This window comes from Chiloscyllium punctatum, chromosome 28 (genome assembly GCF_047496795.1).
Source record: "Chiloscyllium punctatum isolate Juve2018m chromosome 28, sChiPun1.3, whole genome shotgun sequence".
Taxonomy (NCBI): Eukaryota; Metazoa; Chordata; class Chondrichthyes; order Orectolobiformes; family Hemiscylliidae; genus Chiloscyllium; species Chiloscyllium punctatum.
The window spans coordinates 14,984,594-15,009,265 of NC_092766.1; the positions used below are offsets into that span (position 1 = coordinate 14,984,594).

Sequence of the window (24,672 nt, forward strand, 5' to 3'; positions counted from 1 at the left end):
CCAGAGTCCTCAAATATCCCTTCGATGTTAAGCTGTTCATCCAGGGACCATTCTCATCTGCACATGCACCAAGGACAGTACGTTCTCCCTGAGATATGGGGCTCAAAACTGTCTACCCTGAAGCCAGGGGCATCTTTAACTGGTAAGCTTGTATACATTCATACATCTCATACATACGCACAGGATGCATCTGTGCGTTTCAGTTTTTTTTCATTGCCTTGGTGTATACTTTGAGATTATTAGAAGGATGTTGTGAAACTTGAAAGGGTTCAGAAAAGATTAACAAGGATGCTGCCAGGGTTGGAGGATCTGAGCTACAGGGAGAGGCTGAACAGGCTGGGGCTGTTTTCCCTGGAGCGTCGGAGGCTGAGGGGTGACCTTATAGAAGTTTATAAAATCATGAGGGGCATGGATAGGATAAATAGACAAGGTCTTTTCCGAGGTGGGGGTGTTAAGAGAGAAGGTTGAGAGGTGACTTAATTGAGACGTGGAAGATAATCAGAGGGTTAGACAGGGTGGACAGTCCAGAACTGGAGGGCACAGGTTTAGGGTGAGCGAGGAAAGATATAAAAGGGACAACTTTTTCCATGCAGAGGGCGGTGCATGTGTGGAATGAGTTGCCAGAGGAAGTGGTGGAGGCTGGTACAATGACAGCATTGAAACGACATCTGGATGGGTATCTGAATAGGAAGGACTGAGAGAGATATAGACCAAGTGCTAGTAAATGGGACTGGATTAGGTTAGGGTATCTGGCATGGACAAGTTGGACGGAAGGGACTGTTTCCATTCTGTACATCTGTGATTCTACGAGCTGCTGGTACACCTTGCACATGCTCACTCCCCTTCAGCACTGACCAGGGTCTGTCATCCTATTCAGCTTGCATGTTAAGCCCTGGTGGAGATGCGGCAGCTTGTTACAGTAGGGAAGCACTGAACAATAATCAGAGATGGACATTCTGATGCACTCGCACCTCATTACAGCTTCATAACAAACTACAGGTCAACCAGAGGGTTGCATTTTCTCAACCCAAAAATAAAAGATTCTTAGTGCCGTTCAGTCTCCAATTCTCTCCCTCCCAGCCTCAAAAAGCCACACCAGACGATGTGGGAGAAAAGAAAATGCAGCCTCTGACAGCTCCCAAGTTGTACTCCCTCTGGCAGTCCAACTCCCATTCGCGTTAATCGTCCCAAGGGGAAAGATATACGTTTGATCTCTTTCGTGCCTCCACCTTCAAAGGAACAGAACACCGGTTCTCAAAGCCCATCAGCAGCAGCTAAGTGTAACACTTCTGAGAAGATTTGTAACTCAGGTTGAGGACCGGGATGTAGGTTCGCTCGCTGAGCTGGAAGGCTCGCTTTTAGACGTTTCGTCACCACACTCGGTAATATGGAAAATAATGAGCATGAAAGCGTGGGAAGGGTTAAGGCATGAAGTCCACTGGCGATCTGTGGAAGGCAGGATGGGATAAGAACAGTGGAACATTCTTATACCAATTAGCAGAGTCAGGTTAAGGCTGAAAGGTCACTGTGGCGAAATGAGATAACAGTTAGTAGAGCTAGTTTCCCTGTTCAGTGTCATTATGAACAAGATTGGGACCATGAATATTTGGGACATGACATTAAGTATCTAATTAACAGTTAGCAGAGTCAGTTTGAGACAGGAGACTATTGTAATAGATGGAATAGCTAAATATCTAATCATGACAGGTTAGTCTGGAATGGAAGATCACTGTTGCAGAGATGATAATAAATATCTAACCGTGACATTAGAATAACATTAAGTAGAATGTACAACTAAAAAGATAATGGGAACTAACATCGCTGGTTTATTGTATAGCTAGAGTGAGGTACTTTGATTAATATAGTTGGACATGCTGACAAGCTAATAGAAACAAATTTTTTTTAAAAACCATGGACCCTGAGGCTGGGGGGCACTTGAGAATCTGTTTTCTCAGTGCCTTTTGTTTGCAAATAAAAGACCTATTTCTTGAAGAACTCTCTGCGTCTCCTGGTGATTCTCTACATTTTCTCCACGACAGTAACATCCCCTCCGGCTGAAGCACTGGTGTTAGACACAAAAATAGAAACCGGGTCACTAAGGCCAGTGCTTCGACGATGCTACCGAGTGTGGTGACGAAACGTCTGAAAATGAACCTTGCAGCTCAGCGAGCAAACCCACATCCAAGTGTAACACTTTCACAACCGACCATGGCAGTGCACTCGAAATAAGCCCCACTCCCCCCCACCCCTCCCCCGGAGTTGTAATGAAGGTATAAATTCACTGCTGCTACCACAGATCTCAAGCTTTCTCTGGCTGACTCCCACCCTGAATTACAACAATTTGCAACAGGTTTCTTCAGTCACAATGAAAGAAAAAAAAACTATTTATTGTACAACCCTTTATATTGACGAGAACAGCAAAAGGATGGGATTTCTAACTTGTGGAACTTATTCCCTACGTTTTTAAAATCGGCAGCCCACCCACTCCACAACACACACACACACACACACACACAAAAAGACAAGTATTGAATCCAGGAGTTGGGAGGTCATGTTGCGGCTGTACATGACATTGGTTAGGCCACTGTTGGAATACTGCGTGCAATTCTGGTCTCCTTCCTATCGGAAAGATGTTGTGAAATTTGAAAGGGTTCAGAAAAGATTTACAAGGATGTTGCCAGGGTTGGAGGATCTGAGCTACAGGGAGAGGCTGAACAGGCTGGGGCTGTTTTCCCTGGAGCGTCGGAGGCTGAGGGGTGACCTTATAGAGGTTTAAAAAATCATGAGGGGCATGGATAGGGTAAATAGACAAAGTCTTTCCCCTGGGGTTGTGGGAGTCCAGAACTAGAGGGGCATATGTTTAGGGTGAGAGGGGAAAGATATAAAAGAGACCTAAGGGGCAACGTTTTCACACAGAGGGTGGTATGTGTATGGAATGAGCTGCCACAGGAAGTGGTGGAGGCTGGTACAATGACAGCATTTAAGAGGCATTTGGATGGGGACATGAATAGGAAGGGTTTGGAGGGATATGGGCCGGGTGCTGGCAGGTGGGACGACATTGGGTTGGGATATCTGGTCGGCATGGACCAAAGGGTCTGTTTCCATGCTGTACATCTCTATGACTCTAAGTTATGAGCAGGGGAGAGAATGATCACTCAGAGGAACCGTGTTACCAGGGCAAAATGGCAAAACTAGCTGAGTCATAGAGGTGTACAGCACGGAAATAGACACTTCAGTCCAACCCGTCCATGCTGACCAGATATCCCAACCCAATCTAGTCCCACCTGCCAGCACCCAGCCCACATCCATCCAAACCCTTCCTATTCATATACCCATCCAAATGCCTTTTGAATGCTGTCATTGTACAGCCTCCACCACTTCCTCTGGCAGCTCATTCCATACACGTACCACCCTCTGTGTGAAAAGGTTGCCCCTTAGGTCCCTTTTATATCTTTCCCCTCTCACCCTAAACCTATGCCCCTCTAGTTCTGGACTCCCCTACCCCAGGGAAAAGACTTTGTCTATTTTTGCTATCCGTGCCCCTCATAATTTGAGCCAATTTCAATTATTTACTCAGGGACGGAGGCATCTTCGACCAGGCCAACATTTAGTGCCCATCCCTAATGGCCCAGAGGGCAGTTAAGAGTCATCCACATCGCTGTGGATATGGAGTCACACGTCGGCCAGACCAGGTACGGACGACAGATTCCCTTCCCCAAAGGTCATTAATTGATGCTACCTCAGAGTAAGGGGTGTTGGAGTGCCCCCCCTGAATTTCCCCTCCCCGCTCCACCCCAGCTTTTGATAAGGGGAGGGGGGGGGTGTCATGGGGGTTGGGAGGATGCAGGGAGTAAATTATACCCTCTCCAATGCCCGCTGCCCCCATTATTTACCACTGTGGATGCCCCCTCCCTGAAGTGTTAACTGTGTGTGTGTGGGGGGGGGGGGGGGGGGGGAGACCAGGATTGGGAGGGGTGAGGGAGGATGAGGGGGGGGGTGGTGTGTAGGGATAAATCATACATTCTCTAATGCCCTCTTTCCCCAACTATTTACCCCGTTGGATTCACACACACATAAAGAAACACACACATTTATAATCCCCTCCTTTCCTGAGATTGGGGAGTGAATGTTACCCTTTCTCTAATTACCCTTACACCCACACACACTGCTTCCCCCCATTTATTTAACTCTCTTTAAACCCATCCCACCCCTTTAACAACCCCCACTCCCCCAACCCCATTAATTTAGCCCTTTGTTTTCCTTCACGCCCCCACACACACATTTATAAACACCGTGTCCCACTCCTGTGATTGTTTGGGGCAGGGGGAGGTCAATGGTGTTAATTTAACCCTCTCACTAATTACCTCCTTTACCAGATCCCTGCCCCCATTAATTTATCCCTTTGGATTTCACAACCCTCCCACACACATACACAAAACTCCCAGGCCATTCCTGTGATTGTTTGAGGAGGATGTTAGTTTAACCTTCTCATTAATTATCCCCTTAACCCAACCCATCCCATTTACCTCCTCTCCCCAATAATTCACCCGTTTGGATTTCTTCGCCACACAAACCTAACCCCCCCTCCCATTCCTGTGATTCTTTTGGGGGGTGTTAATTTAACCCTCATTAATTATCCCCTTTACCCACGCCTTCCCCACTTACCGCCCCCAATAATTTACCCCTTTGGATTTCTTCCTCACACACATACTCATATCTATAAACCCCTCTCCCATTCCTGTGGTTGTTTGGGGGGGGCTGTTAATTTAACCCTCTCACTAATTACCCCTTTTACCCACCCCCTCCCCATTTACCCCCCAATAATTTAATCCTTTGGATTTCTCACCATGTCCTCCCACACACACACAGTTTATAACCCCCCCTCTCATTCCTGAGGGTGTATGGGGAATGGGGGGGGGGAGCGCAATGGTGTTAATTTAACCCTTTCACTAATTATCCCCTTTACCCACCCCATCCCCATTGACCCTACCTCCCCCAATAATTTACCTCTTTGGATTCCACCCCTCCCACAAACACACAAATTATGATCCTCCCTCCCATTCCTGAGAGTGTTTGGGGAATGGGTGGGCAATGGTGTTAATTTAACCCTCTCACTAATTACCCCTTTTACCCCCCTCCCCATTTACCCCCCTCCCCCCCAATCATTTACCCCTTTGGATATCTCACCACCCCTGCCACACACACACACTTATAAGCCCCCCCCTCCCATTCCTGTGATAGTTTTGGGGAATGGGGGGAGGGGGCAATGGTGTTAATTTAACCCTCTCACTAATTACCCCTTTTACCCCCCCTCCTCCCCATTTACCCCCCTCCCCCAATAATGTACCCCTTTGGATTCCACCCTCCCACATAGTTTATACCCCCCCCCCATTCCTGTGAAGTTTGGGGAAATGGGGGGCGGGGGGGGCAATGGTGTTAATTTAACCCACTCACTAATTACCCCCATCCTCCCCCCCCTCCACCAATAATGTACCCCTTTGGATTCCACTCTCCGACACAGTGTATACCCCCCCCCCCCATTCCTGTGATGTTTGGGGGAATGGGGGAGGGGGCAATGGTGTTAATTTAACCCACTCACCTTTACCCCCCTCCTCCCCCATTTACCCCCCTCCCCCCCAATAATTTACCCCTTTGGAATTCTCACCACCCCTGCCACACACACACACACTTATAAGCCCCCCCCTCCCATTCCTGTGATAGTTTTGGGGAATGGGGTGGAGGGGGCAATGGTGTTAATTTAACCCTCTCACTAATTACCCCCCTCCTCCTCCCCCCATTTACCCCCCTCCCCCAATAATGTACCCCTTTGGATTCCACCCTCCCACATAGTTTATACCCCCCCTCCCCCATTCCTGATAGTTTGGGGGAATGGGCGGGGGGGGGCAATGGTGTTAATTTAACCCTCTCACTAATTACCCCCCCCTCCATTTACCCCCCTGGGGTGGGGGGTGGGGTGGTGGGGGGGGAGGGGCGGGGTACCGAGTAAACACACCCCTGCCCTCCCCCCCCTCCCCGCGTTGGGCGAGGTTATATTTTCTTCTAAAAAATAAAAAGTTGTAAAATGATAATAAACGATGGGGTTTTTAATTTTACCTCAAACCCCTCGGCCTCGGGCCCCGAGCCACGCGTCCCGCCCACCGCGGCCGCACCTTATTGGCCGCCCCCCTCCGCCGGAAGCGCCCGCTCCGCGCTCCCATTGGTCCGCCGGCCGCCCGTCGCGGCCGCCATTTTGAACTCAACCGGCGCCAAAACGAAACGTCTCCTTTCGTTTTAAAAAAAATATATAAAAACGAAGGGACAAACAAGGTCGGATTGGTTCCCTTTTATCTATTCCGGGGGGTTTAAAAAGGAAAAAAGAAAAAAAAAAAAATACACGGCCGGGGAAGCCAATGATAAAGGCGCGGGCCGGGACGAAACGGTTTTTTTTTTGACCGGTCAACCGAACTTGCTGCCGGGCCTGGTGCCCCGCCCCCCTCCCGCTCCTCATTGGCTGCGCCCTGGGGGGTTGCGGACGGCCTGCCCGTCTCCCATTGGACGCGCCGGACGTCGGTCAAGACGCCAACAGCCATCATGCGCGGTTGTGGTCGGGCTCGCGACAAGGCCTCGGGCACAGATTCAATCATTCGGTAACGCTCAGCGGTCACTTTTTTTTAAAAAAAAGCTAACCGCGGGTTGAAATTGATTGTTTTTATTGTGATTTGTTTCATTCCGTATGGTTTATTCTCTTTTTATTTTCCGCGCATACACCTCCTTCCTGCCACTCCTCGGCTTTTCAGCCGCCGAGTGCCGCGGGAGGGGCGTCGATCGCCTTTTTATAGTCGACATCCCGCTCAAGGGGCAGGGACGAAGAAGGGGCCGCGTCGCCCATTGGGCCATCCAGAGAGGAAGGCGGGATTCCCGTTTGCAGTCCCTACCCCTCTATTGGGCCATCCGGCTGTCAGTCTGATGGCCACGCCCACATGCTGGCGGGGTCGTCCGCCCTTCCGCTCCGCCATTGGTCCGTCCCGCCGTCAATCGCTGCGGGGCTCTTAGCGTCGTCGGTCGACCTGAGTCCCTCTGGTGACATCAGGGCAACTAAAGCCAACCTAATGACTTTTTTTCACAGCAGCCACCCCTGTTCAGAACTTTTGCTGCCAGTGTTTTTTTTTCCCAGCAATTTCTCCTTGAGTTACTTATTTCCAGCAACCGTGGCTTTTATTCCCTTTCGGGTGGGCCTTCGCTCCTTCCCTTTCGCCCTATTGGTGGTTCCGGACGTCAATCATACAGACCGGCCGACTGTTAGGCGGTGTCCTTTCCGAAGCCGCGATATCACAGGTGGACGCGCGTGTCAATCATATGAGGCACGTTTCCCCATTGGTGGAGCACGGACATCCACCGGCACGGCCCGCCTTCGAGGCGTTCCTGTCCTGTACGCGCATTCCCATTCGTCCACCCTTCTGACAGACGGCCGATGGCGATCCCCTATTGGCCAGAACCCATGTCCATCCCCTTGATTGACAGCAGTTCCCAGTTTGGATGGTCAGATCTGACAGAAAAGTCAGGAGTTGAAGCTGAAATTATTGTTTCATGCCACGATATTCCTTGGAAACGGTCCATTTGCTGCTTGTGCATCCCAGATAGTTCCGAAGCACTGAACACTTCCACCTCACAATTGATATTAGGCTGGAATCGTTAATATCGAGGCCTCTCAGCCCCTTCAACGCTTGCTAATCGGTGGCTGAACACCACAATCACAGTAGAGTTGTAGCTCGGGTGCTCGTTGTTGTGGTTCTGTTGGCCGAGCTGGGAATTTGTGTTGCAGACGTTTCGTCCCCCTGTCTAGGTGACATCCTCAGTGCTTGTGAGCCTCCTCTGAAGCGCTTCTGAGATGTTTCCTCCGGCATTTATATAATCACTACAAATGCCGGAGGAAACATCGCAGAAGCGCTTCACAGGAGGCTCCCAAGCACTGAGGATGTCACCTAGACAGGGGGACGAAACGTCTGCAACACAAATTCCCAGCTCGGCCAACAGAACCACAACAACGAGCACCCGAGCTACAACTCTACTCACAAACTTTGAACATGTAACCCTGCATCTGTGGCAGGAAACCGGAGCACCTGAAGGAAACCCACACAGACACGGTGTGGGAGAACATGCAGACGCCACACAGACAGTCACCCCGAGGTTGGAATCGAACCCCGGGTTAGAGAGGTTAGACAATTTAGGCCTTCAGCCCCTTGAATTCCAAAGGCTGTGGGGTGATCTGGCTGAGGTCTTCAGCATACTAACAGTGAAACGCAGGTTGGATGAAGAGGGAGGGTCAATGGATCTGAAATGTTAGCTCATGATTTCATTCCGCAGGTACTGCCAGACTGGCTGAAACTTTCCAGCATATTCTGTTTTCATTTCTGACTTCCAGCACCCGCAGTTCTTTCAATTTTTATTAACTAATTCCACAAGTAGGGGATTCTACACTGCGGTGGGGTGGGGTGGGGTGGGGTGGGCGGTCATAGTCTATGAATCAGGGCCAGACCGTTTGGGAGAGATATTAGAAACTGCTTCCACACACAGAGTTGTGGAGGTTTGGAACTCTTCTTCCTCCAACAGCAACTGATCCTAATTCAGTTGTTGAATATAAATCTGAAAGACAGGTCTTTATTAAGCAAGGGTGTCAAAGGATAGTTCGGACAGTGAGTTTCTTTTGGAGTGCCTCAGTGGTTAGCACGGCTGCCTCACGGTGCCAGGAACCCAGGTTCGATTCCCCCTCAGGCGACGGTGTGATGTTTGCACATTCACCTCGTGGCTGAGTGGTTTTTCTCAGGGTGCTCTGGTTTCCTCCCATAGGACAAACATGTGTACGTTAGGGTGGATTGGCCCGCTCCCTCAGCACTGACCCTCCGACAGCGCCCACTCCCTCAGCACTGACCCTCCGACAGCGCCCACTCCCCCAGCACTGACCCTCCGACAGCGCCCACTCCCTCAGCACTGACCCTCCGACAGCACCCGCTCCCTCAGCACTGACCCTCCCACAGCGCCCGCTCCCTCAGCACTGACCCTCCCACAGCGCCCGCTCCCTCAGCACTGACCCTCCGACAGCGCCAGCTCCCTCAGCACTGACCCTCCGACAGCGCCCACTCCCTCAGCACTGACCCTCTGACAGCGCCAGCTCCCTCAGCACTGACCCTCTGACAGCGCCAGCTCCCTCAGCACTGACCCTCAGCACTGACCCTCCGACAGCGCCAGCTCCCTCAGCACTGACCCTCCTACATCACCCACTCACTCAGCACTGACCCTCCGACAGTGCCCACTCCCTCAGCACTGACCCTCCCACAGCACCCGCTCCCTCAGCACTGACCCTCCCACAGCACCCGCTCCCTCAGCACTGACCCCCCGACAGCGCCCACTCCCTCAGCACTGACCCTCCCACAGCGCCCACTCCCTCAGCACTGACCCTCCCACAGCGCCCACTCCCTCAGCACTGACCCTCCCACAGCACCCACTCCCTCAGCACTGACCCTCCCACAGCGCCCACTCCCTCAGCACTGACCCTCCCACAGCACCCACTCCCTCAGCACTGACCCTCCCACAGCGCCCACTCCCTCAGCACTGACCCTCCAACAGCGCCCACTCCCTCAGCACTGACCCTCCCACAGCGCCCACTCCCATAGCACCAATACACGACCTTCTGTGAATCTTGAGCCAGGAGTGAGGAACAGCAGGGTTGGTAAGAACAATCGATCCCTTTTCATACACGGCGCAAGTAAACCAGTGAACATTTTGCATCAAATCGACAATCTGCTTTGAAAGCTGTTTGTTTATTTCCAGACTCTGATTAATTGAATTCCGACAGGCAGGGCACGATTTCAAATCGGTGGCCTGTGCTCAAAGAATCACAATATTGGTGAGAGAATCAAGACACAGAGCAAAATCTCGCGGAGGGAAAGGATCGCAAGCTGTGAGTGTAGTCTGTGCAGGGAACCCCCTCAAATATTGCCATGTTTAAAGCTCTCACAAGTTGGTGTGTTCGCTGAACAGTTAAAAAGCAGGCAAAACCTTCACTTAAAGAAGTGCATTTTTGTCTCAGCAAGAGAACAGAACTGAAAGGTAGTTCGATTCCGAAATCTGAGCTTTGCTTGTCCTCACAAAGTTAGTGGTTAAGGGGGTGACCTAATCGAGAAGTTTGAGATGATTTGAAGCATTCACTTGGGTTGGATCGAGAGAAACGCGTTCTTCTGAGAATTGACGAGTTCTTTGGCGGGATGTGAGAGCACACCTAATCGCCCCTCGAACAGAGCCCCGGGTCCCTATAGGGAGGCAGTTTGGAGTCGAGCTGCCGGGTGGGGGCCTGGAGTCACGTGTAGGCTCAGTCCGGGGAAAGGTCCTTCCCCGGTGAGTGACCCCATTGAGTCGGGTGGGGGAGAGGGGCGAGAGTTCTTACCGCGATGGGCGATGGTCACTGGACACCGGTTTGAAGTTGCACCAAAGGAGTCGCGGTGGGATCCGAACCTGTCGGGGGCAGGAGTTGACACCGAGGTCCGTAGAGACGACGGGCCCAGGACGACCTCTGGAAGGGGGGTGACCCCATTGAGATTTTCCGTCGTAGACTCAGAGGAAAGGGGGTAAAATGTTAACATTTTGGTGAGGGGGGGGGAGGATCTAGAACGGTATCGAGGGGCTGAAAGGCCTCGTGTGTTCATAGGGCTCAACGTGGACTCTCCCTGCCTTAGGCCCGTTGTATTATCCTGCCTCCCCCGACAATCTCCTCCAACCCCCTCCACCGCCACTAGACTACGGCCCGGATTCTCAAATAGGAGGCCAAAGCCTCTTTCTTTTTTGGATATAAAACAACGTGAACCAGGCATCGTTTTCCTAAAACGAAAATCAACAGGTGACCAACGAAAATTCAGCCAAAATATCAGTGCCTAGTTTGGCAGCCATGACACGACCCAGCTTCGCTTGTCTGTGAGGGCCTCTGTCTCGCTGGTGTCACCGTGATCTCATCCTCTGCGGGTTTGGCTAAACCTAGACGGCACCACAGGAGGTGGTGCTGGGTGCTGTGCCCCTCGCCCTTCGCCCCCTCGTACACCACAGCCTGGTATCACTGAGGCCTATCTGGGCCAGGCCCGATTTGAAGCACCTCAAGGCTGTCTGGCCCACTCCGCCCTGAGGCCTACAACCCCAATGTTTTAAAAGCGGCCTGCCCTCGTTTTGTTTTCTTGAGAAGACAAAACGAACAAGGGTGAACATTCAAGGCAATCTTTTCCCTCTGGGCCTTATCTCTACATATTTTTTTAAAAATGTTGCCTACCAACTGGGCCTAGTGGGGTTTTGTTTTGCCTGCTGGCTGGGGTTCGGCCTGCTCACTCAGGGGGACTCCAAAGGAAAGCGGTGGGGGGGGGTTGAGAGTCCTGAGGGGGCAAGACCGACAGGTTGGGTGGAGGTGGGGGGGGAGGCGAGGGTCATGGAGGGGAAGGGGGGGGGGAGTAACTCTCAGTGCAGGGGTTGGGGGAGGGTAGTTCCCAGCACCGTCTCAGGGTTACCATGAAAGACACTCCTCCTCAATTTCTCGCCCCCCCCCCCACCTCCGAAGACCTTGGAGTGCAGGTTCATAGCTCCTTGAAAGTGGAATCACAGGTAGATAGGATAGTGAAGGCAGCGTTTGGTATGCTTTCCTTTATTGGTCAGAGTATTGAGTACAGGAGTTGGGAGGGTCATGTTGCGGCTCTACAGGACATTGGTTAGGCCACTGTTGGAATATTGTGTGCAATTCTGGTCTCCTTCCTATCGGAAAGATGTTGTGAAACTTGAAAGGGTTCAGAGAAGATTTATAAGGATGTTGCCAGGGTTGGAGGGTTTGAGCTACAGGGAGAGGCTGAACAGGCTGGGGCTGTTTTCCCTGGAGTGTCAGAGGCTGAGGGGTGACCTTCTAGAGGGTCATGGGATAGGGTAAATAGGCAAAGTCTTTTCCCTGGGGTTGGGAGTCCAGAACTAGAGGGGCATAGGTTTAGGGTGAGAGGGGAAAGATATGAAAGAGACCTAAGGGGCAACATTTTCACTCAGAGGGTGGTGCGTGTATGGAATGAGCTGCCAGAGGAAGTGGTGGAGGCTGGTACAATGACAGCATTTAAAAGGCATCTGGATGGGGGACATGAATAGGAAGGGTTTGGAGGGATATGGGCCGGGTAGGTGGGACTAGATTGTGTTGGGACATATAGTTGGCATGGATGAATTGGACCAAATGGTCTGTTTCTGTGCTGTACATCTCTATGACTCTATAACCCCACCCAGCCTGGCGTGTTGGTGACCCTCAGGTAAAACAAGTTCTCTCTCTTTCTCTCTCTCTCTCTCTCACGAGCAAGCACCCAATGCTCTGGTAGGACAATGACGACCCAACCTTTGTCACATGCAACACCCTCTCCCTCCCCAAGATGGTGGATGGATGGTCTTGGAGGGAGAGGGTGGAGAGGAGTTTTGGACCTCCACTGGCGATCTGAAACACGTTCTCTCCGTACCGACCAAAATCCAGCAGTTTATTTTGGTTTTGCGTGTGTTAGGAATCTTGAGGGAGGAGGATAGGCCCGGGATGGTGGTTGGTAGGGGAGGAGCGGGCGCATCGAGGGGGCTGAACATCCGCCCACTCCCATTTCGGCTGCCATTCCCAGACAAGGGGCTCCTTTCTCGAGGGGCATTTGGGGGCGGCCCAGTTCCAGGGGAACTCGTCTCTAACACATCTACACTCATTAATTCGAGAAGGCAATAATTGTTTTTTTTTGAAATTGGAACCCTCCTTTGGAACGCCCATTGGCACACAAGATGGACGCCGGTCGCCAACACAAGATGGCAACCCCCCTCCACAATGGACTCTCGGCCGCTGCTCAGGGGCAGCACCCCTCCTACAGCCAAATGTCGGAACTGCAGTCGCCGCCGGGGTAACGCACCTCGTGTGCGAGGGAGGGTCCGTCGGGCTCCTTTCCGAAGTCCACCAGGAAGGTCTCATCGATTTCCAGGCCGCCCTTGTCCGTGTCCACGTTCACGCGCAGCATGGCTGACCCTTCCCTTTGAACGCACGAGGAACACGTATCAGCCAACACGCCTCGTCTCGCCCCTTGCCCGGCAGCAGGACGGGTTCACAAGGAGGGGGTGCCCAGGTCCCAAGGGGGCAACACCGACACTGTGGGTGGGGGGGGGGAGGCTCCCTTGGAGTGAGTGAGTGAGTGGGGCGTCAGACTGAGGGACGGGGAGGGGAATCCTTGGAAGGAAGAGATTTGCTCGGAGTGGCGGGGAGGGGAAGGGTTTCCCTCGAAGTGAGAGAGAGAGAGAGAGTGAGGGGTTCCCTCGGAGTGAGGGGGGTTCCCTCGAAGGGAGGGAGAGGGGGTTGCCTCAGAGTGAGGGAGTTCTCTCAGGGTGAGGGCAGGGAGGAGTTTCCGTTGAAGTGAGGGAGAGGGAGGGGTTCCCTCTGTGTGAGTGAGGGAGGGAGGTTCCCTCAGAGTGAGGTAGGGGGTATCCCATCACAGTGAGGGAGGTGGTGTGTGAGTTCCTCAGTGAGGGAGGAGGAGGATCTTTCTGAGTGAGGGAAGGGAAGGATTTCCCTCTGAGTGAGTGAGGGGGTCACCTTGAAGTGATGCAGGGAGGGAGGGAGATTCCCTCGGAGTGAGGGGAAGGGTTTCCCTCCGAGTGAGGGAGGAGATTCCCTTGAAGTGAGAGAGGGAGTGTGAGAGTTCCTTGCAATGAGGGAGGGGAAGGAGGGTCACTTGGTGTGAGGGAGGGGCAGATGGGCTCCCTCAGAGTGAGTGAGACCATCCCTCGGAGTTGGGCAGGCTCCCTTCTAGGGTATGGGGTAGGGACAGGGTGGTCCCTCGGAGGGTGGGAGGCGATGATGCTGGCAGGGAGGGGGGGAATGGGTGAGCCGCTTGTCGGAGGGAGAGGCAGGGCACCCTCTGACGGGCCGAGTGGCCATGGAGTTTCCGGGCACAGGTGAGGGGAGGTTGGGGTCAACCCCCTGTCTGCGTTTCCCCCCTCCCCTGCCCACGATGAACCCACCTGATGAGGTCGGGGTAGAACTGTCTGTCCCAGCCGCTGTAGAGCGAGGTGGTCACGTAGAGACGCTTCCCGTCCAAACTCAACTGGATCATCTGGGGGCCTCCCCAGATCCGTGTGCCCTGTGTGAACATGAGATGCAACAGGGAGGCCAGTCTCTGCTGACCATTCCCAAACCCGTCCCGTCCGTCTGCACACGGTCCCCATTCCCCTCTTCCCCCCTCCCCCCCTACTTGACCCTGTTCCTAAATACCTCTTGAACATTATACCTGCTTCGACCATCCCTCGGACAGCGTGTTCCAGCCCCCTAAGCACCCCCGCCTGCATAAACCAACATGCCTCGTACACCTCCTAGAAACCTTCCCCCTCTCGGAGATCGTGAGGATTGCAGGCGCTGGGAGGTCAGAGTCGATAAAACGTGGAGCTGGGGAAAGCCCAGCCGTTAAGGCAGCAACCGAGGAGCAGGAGAGTCAACGTTTCGGGTGTAAGCCCTTCAGCAGGACTTTAGTCCAATACCCTCTCGTGTTTGCCATTTCCAACCTGGGAAAAGTCCATTCGTAGAGTTGTACAGTGCGGAAACAGACCCTTCAGCCCAATCTCTCCATGCTGACCAGATATCCCAACCTAATCCAGTCCCATTCACCAGCACTTGGCCCATATCCCTTGAAACCCTTCCTATTCGTATACCCATCCTGATGCCTTTTAAATGCTGTAATTGCTGTCCCAGCCTCCACCACTTCCTCTGGCAGCTCATTCCCTACACATACCACCCTCTGGGTGGAAAAAGCTGCCCCTCAGGTCCCTTTCTCCTCTCACCCTAACCCTCTAGTTCTGGACTCCCCCACCCCAGGGAAAAGACTTTGTCTATTTACCCTATCCATGCCCCTCATGATTTTATAAACCTCTATAAGGTCACCCCTCAGCCTCCGACGCTCCAGGGAAAACAGCCCCAGCCTGTTCAGCCTCTCCCTGTAGCTCAAACCCTCCAACCCTGGCAACATCCTTATAAATCTTCTCTGAACCCTTTCAAATTTCACAACATCTTTCCGAAAGGAAGGAGACCAGAATTGCACGCAATATTCCAACAGTGGCCTAACCAATGTCCTGTACAGCCGCAACATGACCTCCCAACTCCTGGACTCAATACTCTGACCAATAAAGGAAAGCATACCAAACACCCCCTTCACTATCCTATCTACCTGTGACTCCACTTTCAAGGAGCTATGAACCTGCACTCCAAGGTCTCTTTGTTCAGCAACACTCCCCAGGACCTTCCCATTAAGTGTAAAAGTCCTGCTAAGATTTGCTTTCCCAAAATGCAGCACCTCACATTTATCTGAATTAAACTCCATCTGCCACTTCTCAGCCCATTGGCCCATCTGGTCCAGATCCTGTTGTAATCTGAGGTAACCCTCTTCGCTGTCCACTACACCTCCAATTTTGGGGTCATCTGCAAACTTACTAACTGTACCTCTTATGCTCACATCCAAATCATTTATATAAATGATGAATAGTAGAGGGCCCAGCACCGATCTTTGTGGCACTCCACTGGTCACAGGCCTCCAGTCTGAAAAACAACCCTCCACCACCACCCTCTGTCTTCTACCTTTGAGCCAGTTCTGTCTCCAAATGGTTAGTTCTCCCTGTATTCCATGAGATCTAACCTTGCTCACTAGTGTCCAATGGGGAACCTTGTTGAATGGTTTATTTAAAGCTCTTAAAGATAGTGGAATCAAGGGTTATGGGGATAAGGCAAGAACAGGATACTGATTGTGGATGATCATAATGAGTGGCGGTGCTAGCCCGATGGACCGAATGGCCCACTCCTGCACCTATTGTCTATTGAAGTCCACATGGATCACACCCACCACTCTGCCCTCAAAAGGCACCGAAGCATATGGGAGAGGAAGCAGGGACGATCGCCCATTGGCTGGAAGAGCAGGCTTGACGGGCCAAATGGCCTGCACCTATTCTCTATGGATCTCTGATGTCCCAGCCTCAGACCACCCTTCTGGTGGCTAAGACCCAGTGCCACTGGGCATGGGCAAACCTGGCCAAAACGGCACGGGGCCCCACTGTAGCATTGGCCGCAGGTTCCAATAGACAGCATTTGGTCACACCCAGGTCCCAGAGAGTTGGAGCAGAATTAGGCCATTCGGCCCACCGAGTCTGCTTCGCCGTTCAGTCATGGGTGGTGCGTTTCTCCACCCCCATTCTCCTGCCTTCCCCCCCCCCCACCCCCTTCCTCATCACGAACCTATCCATCTCCGTCTTTAAGACACGCAATGACTGGGCCTCCCCCCGAGGCAACAGACTCCCCCCCCCCCCGCTCTCTGGCTGAAGAAAACTCCTCCCATCTCAGCCCCAAAGGGTCGTCCCTTCGTTGTGCCCTGGGGTGCGAGTCTCTGCCTGCACTCTATCCAGACCTGCCTCATCAGTATTCTCTAAGTTTCAATCAGAAATGCAGTCTGAGCAGAGCCTAACACAGCCTCAGCACGACGTCCCTGCTGTTCGATACTAGCCCTCTTAATGGTGGGGTCCTCGGGAGCGTTACCGAACACAGAGACCTTGGAGAGTCAAGGAGTGTCAGTTTGTAAATGAAAGGGTGACGCGGTAAGGTGATACCGGCCTCGGGGGAGTGATTTCACGTCCAAAAAAAGAACTATTTTTCCCCAAGAGAGCATCTTCGGGCAGGATGGGGATCCAGGAAGAGTGGTAACCAATCTCCTCACCTGAACAATACAGGCCTCAGGCTGTGCCTTCAGCTCTTTGTCCTCCAACACTTTCACAGGTCCACCCTTCAACAGGCAACCGCCAGTGAAAATCTGCAGCAAAACAGAAGTTATTCCTCAAAAGGCGAGTGCCTTTCCAAACCCTCAAAGGCACTGGGTACCCCTACAACTCTGGGCTCCAACAGCCCTGCCCCACGTTGTGGTTACAATCTGCTTCACTAACCCAGTGTTCGTCCACGAGGCTACCATTTCCCAACCTCTGGCTCGTACTCCAGTCCCGACACCCCTTCTCTATTTCTGTCACCCCCTCCAGCCCCCTCCCTATCACTGTCACCCCCTCCAGCCCCTACACCCCTCTCCCTATCTGTCACCCCCTCCAGCCCCTACACCCCCCCTCCCTATCTCTGTCACCCCCTACACCCCCTCCCTATCTCTGTCACCCCCTACACCCCTCTCCCTATCTGTCACCCCCTCCAGCCCCTACACCCCCCCTCCCTATCTCTGTCACCCCCTCCAGCCCCTACAACCCCTCCCTATCTTTGGCACCCCTCCAGCCCCTACACCCCCTCCCTATCTCTGTCACCCCCTCCAGCCCCGACACCCCCTCCCTATCTCTGTCAGCCCCTACACCCCCTCCCTATCTCTGTCACCCCCCTCCAGCCCCGACACCCCCTCCCTATCTCTGTCAGCCCCTACACCCCCTCCCTATCTCTGTCACCCCCCTCCAGCCCCCTACACCCCCTCCCTATCTCTGTCACCTCCTCCAGCCCCCTACACCCCTCCCTATCTCTGTCACCCCCTCCAGCCCCCTACACCTCCTCCCTATCTCTGTCACCCCCTCCAGCCCCTACACCCCCTCCCTATCTCTGTCACCCCCTCCAGCCCCTACACCTCCTCCCTATCTCTGTCACCCCCTCCAGCCCCTACACCCCCTCCCTATCCCTGTCACCTCCTCCAGCCCCCTACACCCCCTCCCTATCTCTGTCACCCCCTCCAGCCCCCTACACCTCCTCCCTATCTCTGTCACCCCCTCCAGCCCCCTACACCCCCTCCCTATCTCTGTCACCCCCTCCAGCCCCCTACACCCCCTCCCTATCTCTGTTTCCCCCTCCAGCCCCCTACACCCCCTCCCTATCTCTGTCACCCCCTCCAGCCCCTACACCCCCTCCCTATCTCTGTCACCCCCTCCAGCCCCCTACACCCCCTCCCTATCTCTGTCACCCCCTCCAGCCCCTACACCCCCTCCCTATCTGTGTCACCCCCTCCCTATCTCTGTCACCCCCTCCAGCCCCTACACCTCCTCCCTATCCCTGTCACCCCCCCCCCATCTCTGTCACCCCCCCTTCCCCCCAGGCCTCTCTCAGTTTTCGATTAGATCCCCACTCATCCTTTTAAACTCAATCAAGTATAGACCTAGAGTCCACAACCTCATATGGTACGGTCTTTACACCCCCTCTCCCCAGATCATCCTGGTGAATCTCCTGTCGTCACCCCTCCAAAGCCAGTGTGTCCTTCCTTCGATCTGAGACCCAGAGCTGCTCGTGCTACTCCAAGTGCGGTCTGAGCAGAGCCTTATGCAGCCTCAGCACAACGTCCCTGCTCTTGTGCTCTCGCTCTCTCTCTCACTGAGTACGAACATTGCATTTTCCTTCCTCCCTGCCAACTGAACCTGCATGTCGACCTCGAGAGAATCCTGAACTAAACCTCCCAGGTTCCCCCGCGTTTCAGATTTCTGCAGCCTTTCCCCGCTTGGCAAACGCTCAGCGCCTCCGACCAAAGTGCATCACCTCACTCTTCTCCCCCATTGTACTCCGACTGCCATGTCCTTGCCCCATTCTCCCGGCCTGTCCTCGCCCTCCTGATGTCCTCCCCCCCCCCCCGGGGCTGTCCGTGCGGGATCAGCAAACTGAGCACCAAACACCCTGAGTTCCTCAGTCCGCAGCGTTGGTGGGTAACTGGGCCCCTGTGGAACTGCGCTGCGTCCTTTCCCGACGTCGGGAAGTCCAGTGCTGTCCCCCAGCCGAATCCCGGGGTAAGGAAGATGGTGTCGCTCCTTACCTGACCCACCAGTCGGGGTTTCTGGGTATCCGTGATATCGTACTGTCGGATATCTCCGTGCAGCCAGTTACTGAAATACAGGAAGCGGTCGTCCAGGGAGATGAGGATGTCTGTGATCAGGCCTGTCTCAAAGGAGGAAGGAGTCACACACATCGTACCTCAGGGAGAGCTCGAACCCCTGACCTTCACCCCCACCCTAACGCTGACCTTAATCTGAACCCCTGACCCAGACCTAATGCTGACCTTAACCCTGACCCAGATCCTAACATTGACCTTAACCCTAACCCCTGATCCTAACTCTGACCTTAACCCTAACGCCTGTCCCAGATCTTAACACTGACCATAACCCTAACCCCTGACCCCAATCTTAACATTGACCTTAACCCTGACCCTTACCCTAACGCTGACCTTAACCCTAACCCCTGTCCCAGATCCTATCACTGACCTTAAACGTAACCCCTGACCTTGATCCTAACGCTGACCTTAACCCTGACCCTGATCCTAACATTGACCTTAACACGAACTCCTGACCCTAGTGCTGACCTTAACCCTAACCCCTGACTCAGATCCTAACGCTAACCTTAACCCTGTGACCCCCTCCTTATCTGTTTCACTTTCTCCAGCCCTTGCACCCCCTCCTTATCCCTGTAACACCCTCCAGCCCCTACCCCCCCTCCCTATCTCTGTCACCCCCTCCAGCCCCCTACACCCCCTCCCTATCTCTGTCACCCCCTCCAGCCCCCTACACCCCCTCCCTATCTCTGTCACCCCCTACACCCCCTCCCTATCTCTGTCACCCCCTCCCTATCTCTGTCACCCCCTCCAGCCCCTACATCCCCTCCCTATCTCTGTCACCCCCCCAGCCCCCTACACCCCCTCCCTATCTCTGTCACCCCCTCCAGCCCCCTACACCCCCTCCCTATCTCTGTCACCCCCTCCAGCCCCCTACACCCCCTCCCTATCTCTGTCACCCCCTCCCTATCTCTGTCACCCCCCTCCCTATCTCTGTCCCCCCCTCCAGCCCCTACACCCCCTCCCTATCTCTGTCACCTCCTCCAGACCCCTACACCCCCTCCCTATCTCTGTCACTCCCTCCAGCCCCTACACCCCCTCCCTATCTCTGTCCCCCCCTCCAGCCCCTACACCCCCTCCCTATCTCTGTCACCCCCTCCAGCCCCCTACACCCCCCTCCCTATCTCTGTCACCTCCTCCAGACCCCTACACCCCCTCCCTATCTCTGTCACTCCCTCCAGCCCCTACACCCCCTCCCTATCTCTGTCCCCCCCTCCAGCCCCTACACCCCCTCCCTATCTCTGTCACCCCCTCCAGCCCCCTACACCCCCTCCCTATCTTTGTCACCCCTCCAGCCCCTACACCCCCCTCCCTATCTCTGTCATCCCCCCCTCCATCCCCCTACACTCCCTCCCTATCTCTGTTACCCCCCTCCAGCCCCTACACCCCCTCCCTATCCCTGTCACCCCCTCCAGCCCCTACACCCCCTCCCCCTCTCTGTCACCCCCTCCAGCCCCTACACCCCCTCCCTATCTCTGTCCCCCCCTCCAGCCCCTACACCCCCTCCCTATCTCTGTCACCTCCTCCAGACCCCTACACCCCCTCCCTATCTCTGTCACTCCCTCCAGCCCCTACACCCCCTCCCTATCTCTGTCCCCCCCTCCAGCCCCTACACCCCCTCCCTATCTCTGTCACCCCCTCCAGCCCCCTACACCCCCTCCCTATCTCTGTCACCCCCTCCAGCCCCCTACACCCCCTCCCTATCTCTGTCCCCCCCTCCAGCCCCTACACCCCCTCCCTATCTCTGTCACTCCCTCCAGCCCGTACACTCCCTCCCTATCTCTGTCACCCCCTCCAGCCCCCTACACCCCCTTCCCTATCTCTGTCACCCCCCTCCAGCCCCCTACACCCCCTCCCTATCTGATCCTGTATGACAAACCTCTGAGAATCGTCTGGCGATGGCTACTCGAGGATTCCATCAGAGCAGTTTGTTTCCCTTTTTTGACGGGTGGGGTGGGCTGAGATTTGAAGGATTTTCAACAAAAAAAGCACCTGCAATTGTCTAGCGCCTGTCCATGATCTGGAGCCTGGATACGCTCAAGAGGCGTCAGGAAGGAAACGCGGCGGCTGGGAGTCGCCACGCAGTATTGATCGATAGATTAAACCTTTTGGGCAGCAAGGCGAGAATGTGGCTCAGTCACGATGCTGTGGGACAGCAGGTTGGCGCTGAATGGCCTCCTGTTTCGGTCACGGGGCCAGACGGGCTCTGGGGACCGGGTGTGGGGTTCAAACCAATCGCACCCCCCTTTCGTCAGAACGTCACTTACCTGGCATTTCCGGCAGGATCCAACCCTCTACCCGCTTGCTTGGCACGGCGATGACTTTGTCTGCTGCCCAGTCTCCCTGCTGGAGGTTTGGGGCGGAGGGAGGGAGCAGATTAAACACCAGACATTTCAGTCTCACAGGAACAGACAACCTGTTCGCTACCCGAAGGGGCTTGCTCGCTCAACGACCGAGATGGCAGTGTTTTGCCAAGTGTCTGCATTGTGTTGGTGTCTCCCCCCAGAGGGACCATGCTGTTCCCCCACCACACACAGCCCAGACAGTGTACAGAACCCCCTCCCCACACACACAGCCCAGACAGCGTACAGAAACCCCTCCCCACACACACACAGCCCAGACAGCGTACAGAACCCCCTCCCCACACACACAGCCCAGACAGCGTACAGAACCCCCTCCCCACACACACAGCCCAGACAGCGTACAGAATCCCCTCCCCACACACACAGCCCAGACAGCGTACAGAATCCCCTCCCCACACACACACACACACAGCCCATACAGTGTACAGAACCCCCTCCCCACACACACACAGCCCAGACAGTGTACAGAACCCCCTCCCCACACACACACAGCCCAGACAGCGTACAGAACCCCCTCCCCACACACACAGCCCAGACAGCGTACAGAATCCCCTCCCCACACACACAGCCCATACAGTGTACAGAACCCCCTCCCCACACACACACAGCCCAGACAGTGTACAGAACCCCCTCCCCACACACACACAGCCCATACAGTGTACAGAACCCCCTCCCCACACACACACAGCCCAGACAGTGTACAGAACCCCCTCCCTACACACACACAGCCCAGACAGCGTATAGAAACCCCTCCCCCCCCACCCACACAGCCCAGATAGTGTACAGAACCCCCTCCCCACACACACACAGCCCAGACAGTGTACAGAACCCCCTCCCCACACACACACAGCCCAGACAGTGTACAGAACCCCCTCCCCACACACACACAGCCCATACAGTGTACAGAACCCCCTCCCCACACACACACAGCCCAGATAGTATACAGAATCCCCTCCCCACACACACACAGCCCAGACAGTGTACAGAACCCCCTCCCCACACACACACAGCCCAGACAGTGTACAGAACCCCCTCCCTACACACACACAGCCCAGACAGCGTATAGAAACCCCTCCCCCCCCACCCACACAGCCCAGATAGTATACAGAATCCCCTCCCCACACACACACAGCCCAGACAGTGTACAGAACCCCCTCCCCACACACACAGCCCAGACAGCGTACAGAAACCCCTCCCTACACACACAGCCCAGACAGCGTACAGAACCCCCTCCCCACACACACACACAGCCCAGACAGCGTATAGAAACCCTTCCCCCCCACCCACACAGCCCAGACAGTGTACAGAACCCCCTCCCCACACACACAGCCCAGACAGCGTATAGAAACCCTTCCCCCCCACACACACACAGCCCAGACAGCGTACAGAACCCCCTCCCCACACACACAGCCCAGACAGCGTACAGAACCCCCTCCCCACACACACAGCCCAGACAGCATACAGAACCCCCTCCCCACACACACACACAGCCCAGACAGCGTATAGAAACCCCTCCCCACACACACACACACAGCCCAGACAGTGTACAGAACCCCCTCCCCACACACACAGCCCAGACAGCATACAGAACCCCCTCCCCACACACACACACAGCCCAGACAGTGTACAGAAACCCCTCCCTACACACACAGCCCAGACAGCGTACAGAAACCCCTCCCTACACACACAGCCCAGACAGTGTACAGAAACCCCTCCCTACACACACAGCCCAGACAGTGTACAGAAACCCCTCCCTACACACACAGCCCAGACAGTGTACAGAAACCCCTCCCTACACACACAGCCCAGACAGTGTACAGAAACCCCTCCCTACACACACAGCCCAGACAGCGTACAGAACCCCCTCCCCACACACACACAGCCCAGACAGCGTACAGAAACCCCTCCCTACACACACAGCCCAGACAGCGTACAGAAACCCCTCCCCACACACACAGCCTGCACAGCATACAGAACCCCCCCCCCACACACACACAGCCCAGCAGTATACAGACCACCCAAACGCACACATGCATAGCCCAGATATCGTTTCGACCCTGTAACACACACACACAGCCCAGACATTGTATAGACCAACAGATACACACATATACACACACACACAGCCCAGAGAGCAACACACCCTGTCACAGATAGCCCAGACACTGTACAGACCCCCCCACGCACCCCAGACATTCCCTGAAAACAGCCCAGACACCTTGTACATCCCAGGGAGTCTCCAAACGTCTTGGAGAGAGTACCCCTTGTGAAATGCCTGGACCCTTTGGAACTGTAATGACACAGGGTCCTCAGCTTGTGAGGAGCAATCTGACTCACGCACCCCCCCAGATACTGATCCCGGGAGCCCTCCGCCCTTGCCCACCACTCCAACCCAGCGTACCTCCGTCTTGTAGAAACGGAAGATGGAGCTGTTGAGGGCACAGCCGACCATGCCCTCAGCCGCAGAGGGCTCATGCAGGAAGCGGATCTCCAGGGGAATGGCCCCCTCTTGCCCGAGGTCGATGGTCTGCACCCGTGTGTGCTTGGCCCAGTCCCAGATGTGTAGGCACTGCCCGTAGAGCCCTGGTTGGCAAGAAGAGTCAACTGGAGCTGGGAGATCATTTTGTGGCCCTCCAGGACATTGGTTAATCCCCTTTTTGTTTTGGAATATTGCGTGCAACTCTGCTCTCCCCGCTACAGGAAGGAGGTTGTGGACCTTGAAAGGGCTCAGACAAGATTTACCAGGACGTTGGAGGGTTTGAGCTACAGGGTGGGGCTGAACAGGCCGGGGCTGTTTTCCCTGGAGTGTCGGAGGCTGAGGGGTGACCTTATAGAGGTTTATAAAATCATGAGGGGTGCGGGTAGGGTAAATAGGCAAAGTCTTTTCCCTGGGGTGGGGGTGTCCAGAATTGGAGGGCACAGGTTTAGGGTGAGAGGGGAAAGGGACCTGAGGGGCAACTTTTTCACACAGAGGGTGGTGCGTGTATGGAATGAGCTGCCAGAGGAAGTGGTGGAGGCTGGTACAATGACAGCATTTAAGAGGCATCTGGATGGGGACGTGAATAGGAAGGGTTTGGAGGGATAGGGGGTCAAGTGATGGGACTGGATGAGCTTAGGATATCAGGTAGGCAGGGATGAAGGGTCTGTTTCCATGCTGTACACCTCTCTGACTCTGAGACACCAGGTGGGTGACAAGCGTTCACTCCCGGTCAACGGTGGACCAGGCAGTGGCAACAATTCCTGACCCCCACCCCCCCGTGGGCCTGTCCCTTTAAGAGGGTTACCCCCCCCCCCCCCGCCCCCCCAACCAATCCGTGACTTTCTGTAAAAACATATGGAGCTTGCTTTCTGTCTGTGTGGCTGCATAACATCAGTCAGCACAGAATCCCAGAGTCCACGTCTGTGTG

General features: G+C 54.6%; 2 protein-coding genes across 4 annotated transcripts in view; both read right to left on the minus strand.

Annotated features, from left to right (window-relative positions):
* Nucleotides 1–7,747, minus strand: part of rfx5 (regulatory factor X, 5) — a 54,068-nt gene extending 46,321 nt beyond the window's left edge. For 2 of the 3 annotated variants that reach the window (XM_072548983.1, XM_072548980.1), the window contains exon 1: nt 6,936–7,747. In XM_072548983.1, coding sequence (XP_072405084.1) covers nt 6,936–7,016 — 81 coding nt within the window. In that variant the 5' untranslated portion in view covers nt 7,017–7,747. Of the gene's footprint in view, nt 1–6,114; nt 6,381–6,935 lie in introns of those variants that run through there. The other variant, XM_072548981.1, reaches the window with a different exon arrangement.
* Nucleotides 7,748–9,797: 2,050 nt separating this feature from the next.
* Nucleotides 9,798–24,672, minus strand: part of selenbp1 (selenium binding protein 1) — a 33,057-nt gene continuing 18,182 nt past the window's right edge. Inside the window, 6 exon segments of the mRNA XM_072548990.1 lie at nt 9,798–13,059; nt 14,044–14,162; nt 16,773–16,865; nt 18,831–18,952; nt 21,170–21,248; nt 23,667–23,945. Of these exon segments, the coding sequence (XP_072405091.1) occupies nt 12,897–13,059; nt 14,044–14,162; nt 16,773–16,865; nt 18,831–18,952; nt 21,170–21,248; nt 23,667–23,945 (855 nt within the window). The 3' untranslated portion in view covers nt 9,798–12,896.